At 43.0% G+C, this 9,198-nt stretch overlaps 1 protein-coding gene across 1 annotated transcript in view; it reads left to right on the top strand.

Annotated features, from left to right (window-relative positions):
* Positions 1–9,198, top strand: part of SCLT1 (sodium channel and clathrin linker 1) — a 281,942-nt gene that overhangs the window by 47,449 nt on the left and 225,295 nt on the right. Inside the window, exon 3 of the mRNA XM_068279885.1 lies at positions 6,766–6,815. Within this exon, the coding sequence (XP_068135986.1) occupies positions 6,766–6,815 (50 nt within the window). The remainder of the gene's footprint in view (positions 1–6,765; positions 6,816–9,198) is intronic.

The raw sequence follows: 9,198 nt of genomic DNA on the forward strand, positions 1-9,198 counted from the left end.
AAACTTTTGCTTTTCTTACACTGTCAATGGCAGGGTTCTTAAACTTTGCACAGTTGGTCACTAGAGATGGGCCGAACGGTTCGCCGGCGAACGGTTCCCGGCGAACTTCGGTGGTTCGCGTTCGCCTCCCGCAGGCGAACGTTTCCGGAAGTTCGGTTCGCCCCACAATGCACTATGAGGGTCAACTTTGACCCTCTACATCACAGTCAGCAGGCCCAGTGTAGCCAATTAGGCTACACTAGCCCCTGGAGCCCCACCCCCCTTATATAAGGCAGGCAGCGGCGGCCATTACGGCCACTCGTGTGCCTGCATTAGAGAGAGTAGGGCGAGCTGCTGTCTGTCTCTCATAGGGAAAGATTAGTTAGGCTTAGCTTTTCCTGGCTGCATACCTGTTCAGTGATCCTGCCACTGCATACCTGTTCTGTGAACCCACCCACCACTGCATACCTGTTCAGTGATCCTGCCACTGCATTCCTGTTCTGTGAACCCACCCACCACTGCATACCTGTTCAGTGATCCTGCCACTGCATACCTGTTCTGTGAACCCACCACTGCATACCTGTTCTGTGATCCTGCCACTGCATACCTGTTCTGTGAACCCACCCACCACTGCATACCTGTTCAGTGATCCTGCCACTGCATACCTGTTCTGTGAACCCACCACTGCATACCTGTTCTGTGAACCCACCCACCACTGCATACCTGTTCAGTGATCCTGCCACTGCATACCTGTTCTGTGAACCCACCCACCACTGCATACCTGTTCAGTGATCCTGCCACTGCATACCTGTTCTGTGAACCCACCCACCACTGCATACCTGTTCAGTGATCCTGCCACTGCATACCTGTTCTGTGAACCCACCACTGCATACCTGTTCTGTGAACCCACCCACCACTGCATACCTGTTCAGTGATCCTGCCACTGCATACCTGTTCTGTGAACCCACCCACCACTGCATACCTTTTCTGTGAACCCACCCACCACTGCATACCTGTTCTGTGAACCCACCCACCACTGCATACCTATTCTGTGAACCCACCACTGCATACCTGTTCTGTGAACCCACCACTGCATACCTGTTCTGTTCAGTGGACCCGCCACTGCATACCTGTTTAGTGAACCCGCCACTGCATACCTGTTCTGTTCAGTGAAAAGTTTGGTGTGTCAGTGTGAAGCAGTACCTTAATTACACTACCTGATTGATGTATACACATGCAAGATGTTTTAAAGCACTTTAGGCCTGTCATTTAGCATTCAATATGATTTCTGTCCTTAAAACGCTGCTTTGCGTCAAATCCAGATTTTTCCTGGGGACTTTGGCGTATATCCCACTCCGCCATGCCCCCCTCCAGGTGTTAGACCCCTTGAAACATCTTTTCCATCACTTTTGTGGCCAGCATAATTATTCTTTTTTTTCAAAGTTCGCATCCCCATTGAAGTCTATTGCGGTTCGCGAACCTAAAATCGGAGGTTCGGCCCAACTCTATTGGTCACTGGGTGACTGGGATTAATATTCAGAAAAGTGGGTGGAGCCTACAAAAGCTAATCAAAATTCACCTATTGATTTTCAAAGGAGTGGAGCCACAGCCAATTAGATTTATTTCATTTCAATGCCAATTATTGATGCCAAAGACCGCAAAGCTCACAAACTAGGTCATCCTTGAGTAATTGTGTGTTAGGATTAGAAAAAGTGGGCAGAGCTAACACTAGCCAATTACATACCTGGGCAACGCCGGGCGACCAGCTAGTGTATCTATAATGTTCTCTATGTAATCAGGGCAGCCATCATGTACTCCCTGTAATGAGCGATATCACTCTTGCCTCTGCCCCATAACAAGTGCATCTGTAGCTCCCCCACATCTGGCTAAAATGCTCCTCTCATAAGAAGTGAAACCATTATGTTACCCCTGCCCAGTACACACACACAAGGGCAGCTATAACTTCTCCTTACCCTGACCTTCAGAAAGCAATAGCATACATAACATCCCCACCATAATGTGTGCAGTAAAGGTGTCCTACAGCCACAATGTCCTTTTTATTGTAAGTGCATCCAGACATCATGCCATACCCCCATAAAAAGTGCAGCCATAACCCCTTTCACATAGCAAGTGCAACTACAATGCCTCACAATGTCATGCCAGTATACCCCCCTACATTCCCCTCACTACAAGTGCATCCCCATACCACCACCAAGTGCTTGAACTACATTCCCCACATCTCTCCGTTGTAACAAGTACAATCACAATTCCTCCCAAATGACTGCCCTAAAGTCTCATCCTTATCATGCAACCCTACTGCCCCCCCCCCCATCCCCCCAACCAGAGATGCTCAATGAGATGCAAAACATTTCAACTTGCATTCAAATTACATGCATATTGGATACAGCATCAAATTAACTTCCTGTCAGTTTCAATCACCATGTCTTGTCTTGAGAGCCTGAAGGAGATCTGAACTCTACTTCTACAGAGGGCCTTGCTGGAATGTGATCATGTACCATGAATAATCAAATATGAACCACCTACATTAAAAACCAAGGCCCCCATTTTTATTTGACAAAACCGTTAAAATGGTCGATGTAATCATAAAATAAGTGTTGCCAGTATCCACTTTATGAAAAAAGGCACAAACAAAGGGCGCCAGGAAAAAAGGTGCCGGCTGGATAACAAAATGACACCGGTGGATAACGCAATCTCAATAACAATAAACATCGTTAATTGATAAATACCGGTAAAAGAGATGGGAGTTGATAATGAAAATATATTAACGTTAAAAATCGTTACGTAATCCAACAATACAGCTTAACCCAACCCTACTCTCACACAGAACCCTGCCTAAAACTAACCACTCCCCTGGTGTTGCCTAACCCTAACCACCACCCCCTGGTGTTGCCTAACCCTAACCATCCCCCACCCCCCTGGTGGTCCCTAACCACTCCCCCTGCTGAAACACCCTTTTACACGTAGAAACAATAGTATCTTTGATAACGTAAAATCTGTACGTACAAACGAAATAATATGACAACTAGAACGTTTCAAGCTTCGAAAACGATAACATACTTCAAAAACTGTAGTATTCTAATGTTGTTAATGATAGTTTTCGGGCACCCTTTTTTCTGCCTTTTTTGCCGTATTAACGATAATTGCATTAGAGTATATGGCGGCGCCCTTTTCGTTCATTAGCCCCTGGGGCCTTTTGTTTCTGCTACCCATTTTGGTGTGCTAATATAACGTCCATTTTTGTTCAGAGACAAGCAGTCCCTTCAACTGAATATATTGCTGGAATTAATGCCACGTTACTTCTAATGTGCAGCTGAAGTTGATAGCTGGCTGCAATTTGAAATGGAAAGGTACTTTTTAATAACATTAATTTGCAAAACTATTTACCTGATATGTACTTATTGCAAACGTTTTAGAGAGAGCTACATTTTATTTTAAATAGAGGATGTTTGGCCAATGTTCCACTAATTAAGTAGACGTACTATACTGTATACATAGATGGTGATATTGAGCAAATATTTCCTACTTTGGTGACAGATGGCAAGGTTTGACAATACTGTTATTCGGGCCAAGTATCAAGGGACCTTTGTGTTCACCTAATTAGGCCTCTGGAAACTTTTTATCCCTAAGAGAACTGGCCTCTGCATGCCTCATATGTTAATTGCTGAGGTTTAAAGAGGCTTTTTAACCTTCTTGGCCCAGGTGTGTATTGCACTTACTGCCGTTGCTAAGTGTAAGGAAAAGCTCATTAGATTTCATAGTAACCCACCAATTCCCAAGATAGTCTGGCCTCCTTGCATACCCCTTTCCTAACCATCTTTTAATTAAAGAACTGTGTAATTTGTATTTTGCTTTGCAATTATCTAGATATTATGTGCTTGTTAATTATTGGTTCATGAAATGCTACCATTATTCATAACACAAATTATACCAATGGTAGCTGTAACAAATGAAAGTTAAAAGAGATGCTTCTGTAAAATGTGATCAAAATAATACTGCAGATCTACAGGTGTTATGAGATACTTGCAATTATCTATGCTGACACTCAAAACCGGTTTTATTTACCTGTGGCTTTCCTGGATCTATACAATTGGAGTTGTTCATTTGAAAGAATTCCTGGAGTTAACCTAAAAGTTTTGAATCAAGATATGTTTTGACCAAGATATTTCAGGAACCGGCCCCTGCGGCAACCTGCAGAGACAGGACCAGACTGTTTTTCAACCAAATCGAGAGGAAACGCAGCCTTATTTAAAGGAAACCTAAACTGAAAAGGAAACGTGAACGACAACAGGGTCATCCTGCCTCTTCATATCTTACAGGGGAAGAGTCAGTAATACAATACATTAGTGATCTGGGGAACCTTTGAAGACCTTTAAAAGTACTGTTATCCTGTAAAGCAGTTCTTGAGAATTTTTTTTTTTATACAGGAATTAATGTTTCCCCCTAAGGTATCGTCACATTTTCTCCTCCATGCCTAGAAACCGTGCCTGTCCCCACCCAGGTGCAGTGATAGTAACTGTTTTCTGAATTTTAGCTTCCTTCATTCTTCACTAAGCAGCACAGTGCATTATGGGAAATAATGATGCAGTCCTCTTGGCACCAGTCAGCATTCCAGAGGCAGCAGAATACTACCCAGTATTCTGTCTCCTACTACACTCATTACCACCTCCTATGAAAGATTGCCTACAGACAACTCCAGGGAGCTTCATCTTTTGTTATAAAAAGGCAACATAATAGTCTTCCATTATTTTGTCAGAGTAATTTATGGCCACATCCATGTAATTTTCCTTCTCCTTTTGAATCCGTGTCAGCAACATGCCGTATTGGAGACTGTTATGTGTGTCTATTATGTGATTCCCAAGCTTCAGCTCTTAAATGGGCACAGCAGATACAGAGATTATTATTCATGTAAATACTTTTGCTATGCTTCTGTCTGTAGCAGAAGCATATGTCCGAAGTTAATTTAAATTACACCAGTTTGATTCAAATGCGGATTTGAGTTACACTACCATATTTGTATTTGTCCACTGGACAGTACATAGCAATCCAGAATAGGCTGAACTCTACGTGGCACCTATTCCTGCACTACAACAATTTTGTTTATCTTTGATGAAATTGCAAGTGGAAACTGAGCAGGAGATCTCCTCATGGATGTTTTGACTGGGTAACATCATAGTAAGTAGGTACAGCTTTAGTGCCAGTAGTGCTTTTGAGCAATTTTCTAACAATTTTCTAATCATTAACGTTTTGAAAAGCACTTAGTTAAAGGAATACTATCGATTAAAACGACTTTTTTTAATACTCTATATTAGTGTACACATTACCACTAGTGCTAGGGGCACTTTATTTATTCACCCAGGTCTCTCTCTCGCTATCCCTGCTTAAAAATTCATTTCTCACACAGCTCATAGTAGTTTGGGTCACCCTGAGCTGCTTGGTTACTCTGTCACACAGCTCACAAATAATTTTCACTGTGTCACTCACAGCATGCAGCAGACATGAGGAGAAATAGGCTGATCTGAGGTGGTAACAGGTAACTAAATGAGCTGGAATATTGCTGGAATATAACTAGCTATACCACGAGTCTGTGTTTACACTCAGACTGGCTGCCTGCTTGAGGTGATTCACTCCAGGCTGCATCCACTTTACAAGCTGCTGAGAGGGGCAGACCACTGTCTACAATTAGCATTATAAGTATCTTTATCAGTCAAGAGAAGCAAAGATAATAAACACACATTGCTAGAATCTTTAACCCCTTACCACCATATCAATAAGATTCTTTCAGCAAGGTGATAATTAAACTATAAACTGAGGAGTTGATAGCAACTCCCCTGTGCAGAGATATGGTCTAGCCCTCTGGGAGCAGTCAGTATTAGATACATTTTGTATCCAACACTGACGCCAAAACTGACGGAGGATTTTACAGCTGAGAGGAACAGCTGTGTGAGGAATCAAATTGCTCCTAGTACCTGTCCTAATGTGTGCTACAACATACAGCATTTAAAAATAAATGCATACATCGATAGTATTCCTTTAACGTAATCAAATGAGCCATTGCGATTTCCATGTGGATTTCCATGTGTTTTGTAGTAAAAGCGCTGTAAACTCTTTCTACAGCAACAGGAAAGTAATTTTGAAGCTATCCTACACTTTGTATTGAAGTGCAAATGCGCCAGAAAGGCTGCAAGGTACCGTGATTTGGGGAAATCGCAATTCCTTCCATGGGATGACCTGCACTGACTTTCTTTCACCTAGTGCTTTTGGAATTGCCACTGCTAAAAGCGTTTTAGTGGAGCCTATGCCTTAAGATTGATTGATGTCACCCGATGGGGATTGGGACCCTATCCCTCGAGCAACATAGCTGGGCCGAGGTTGTGCAGACGCAGAGTTAGCTGAACAGGTGGCAGTGCGTTCTGTTGCTATGCAGAGAGTCAACCAAGCAGCACCGATATGACATCACATGGTGGGCAGCCAAATTATTGGCAGAGACGCTCGTTATCGGCCACCTCAGCCGACTATAATCTAGCATGTGCACTTATTTCAGCTGTTATCTGATTGGTTGGGCAGTGATCATTGAATACAATATATCTTTACATTTTTGCATTACAGCCTTAATTCCATTCTATATTAAGCCCTCCAGCAGGCATAACGTGTCTTCTTACCTTGGTGCTAGGTCGTTAGAAATATATAGAGTTACTATATAAACTAATATATTATATACCTGTGCATACGCATTATGCAGTACTCAGAATATCTTCTTCCTTCCAGACCAGAGAAGAAGAGAACAGCTAATTCATGCTGGACATGATGTACTTCAGGTAATGTTGTGATCTGTGAACATTTATTCATATCATCTGTACTATCTGAATTCCCATTGTCGCTAGGAAAATTCTACAGTTATCTCACCTTTTCGCACAATTGGGTAAAGAGGCGCCCCAGTGTGATTAAAATTGGATTAAAAACAAGATGAAATCTAAAAAAAAAAAATGAGGTAGCTTACCTCAATGATGAGGTCTTTGTATAAATAAACAAAGAAATATTTAGTTAGCGAAATATTTATTTTTTTATACAAAGAACTCGTCATTGAGGTAAGTCGCCTCATTTTTTTTCTATTTTATCTTGTTTTTAATCCAATTTTATTCACATTAGGGCACCTCATTACCCAAATTGTGCTTTACATAACCCCCAACACACACTGTTGGGGGGGTCTAGACAGACCACACATGGTTTAAACCATAGCGATAATCTGTCATTTACCAAGGAGAGCGACCACACCCAGGTCTGGCTGAACCACCCCGAGTGGAGTCAGGTTTGTTGTCTTCACCTGCGTCCTGCGGTCGGTTGCCCTTCTGCAACCCGCCTTTGTGAGTAGTACAATTACCTTACCTGTTGATACCCCGTATATGAAAACATATTGCACTATTGGGCTCCCGTTTCTTTGTCTCCTGTGTCTTTTTTCCCTCTAGGGTGCTAAGACACCCTTACTACTCTACATATCTCACCTCTTTGGACCCCTTTGACGTTTCTGCTTTAACACTTTTATCTTCCAGTGATGTTAGGCTGACTTCATCTCTCATTACCACCTGTAATTTTTACCTACAATATTTTTCTCATAATATAACGTATATACTCGCAAGCAAGCCGAATTTTTCACCCCCCAAAAGTGGCCCAAAAGTTGGGGGTCGGCTTGCTTGCGAGTCATCTGGTAGTATGGGTAGGTGGTGCACCTTCCACGCTCCCCCCCCCCCCCCCCCCCCGCGGCCGCCGCTGCTATTACCTTAGGCGGCGCCGCTTCCTCTATCCCCGTCCTGCTCTGGTAACTAATTCACAGCAGGGCGCCCCTCGGTGGCTGCTGTGATGACGGAGGAAACCATAGAGAGTGGTTCCCATAGTAACGGCATCGCCACTACAGAAAGCCGCTCTCTATGGTTTCCTCCGTCATCACAGCAGCAGCCGCCGAGGGGCGCGCTGCTGTGAATTAGTTACCAGAGCAGGACGGGGATAGAGGAAGCGGTGCCGCCTAAGGTAATAGCAGCGGCGGCCGCGGGGGGAGCGGGGAGGGGCACTAACTACCTACCCACCCACCTACCCATACTGGGACTATGCTAGCCATACTGGGGCACTATTCTAGCCATACTGGGCACTATGCTAGCCATACTGAGTACTATACTAGCTATACTGGGCACTATACTAGCTATACTGGGACACTATACTAGCTATACTGGGACACTATACTAGCTATACTGGGCACTTTACTAGCTATACTGGGACACTATACTAGCTATATTGGGCACTTTACTAGCTATACTGGGACACTATACTAGCTATACTGGGCACTTTACTAGCTATACTGGGGGACTACCTACCCATACTGGGCAGTTTACTAGCTATACTGGGCACTATACTAGCTATACTGGGTCGCTACCTACCCATACTGGACAGTATACTAGCTAGACTGGGACACTATACTGGGGGACTACCTACCCATACTGGGCACTTTACTAGCTTCCTAGAAGGAATCTAGTTCTAGCACTACTTCTAGTAGCATGTATTGCTTGTCTCACATACTGTACACTTGCAGAGTTAGCACAATTCTACTCATTGCACTGATGAAGCCAAAACAGCCTAACACAACCATCTGCAAATTGCACCAAGTGACTCCTTGTAACGGAAATCATAGACCAAGAGTTTTGTATGCATTCATGGATTACAAGGTGATTAAAATAAATTATTTGCATGGCCCCACATTGTCCTGAAGTGGTGCATCATGTATTTTGCAGTTTGGATTTTTGGACATTTTAAATGATGAATTGCAAATCTCTTCTGTTTCTTGAAGACATTATTGTATTTTTTTTTTTCCTTTTTTTTTTTCTTCATCTTTTTCAAACTCAGCCCACACACACCTCGGTTTGTGAGGATTCCACTAATGGTTTAACACCAATTTTCTCTCTTGCCGTACTCCTAAGTCAAGTTGTGTGGTCATCATAGTTTGCGGTGAAGCCTATGTTTTTGTTGCTTTTTCTTTTGATTATATAAGTTGATAATACTACCTTAAGTATTTAAAACAGAGGGGATAAAGAGAGAAAGAAACAAAAAAAAAAAAGAGAAAAGAAGAAAGCGAAGCGACAAGGGAAGGAGAAAGGGGGCCAGGAAGTAGAAAAAGCATTTCTAATGAAGTTATCGATAGTTCCATCTCTCTTC

The sequence above is a fragment of the Hyperolius riggenbachi genome, chromosome 1 (assembly GCF_040937935.1).
Source record: "Hyperolius riggenbachi isolate aHypRig1 chromosome 1, aHypRig1.pri, whole genome shotgun sequence".
NCBI lineage: Eukaryota > Metazoa > Chordata > Amphibia > Anura > Hyperoliidae > Hyperolius > Hyperolius riggenbachi.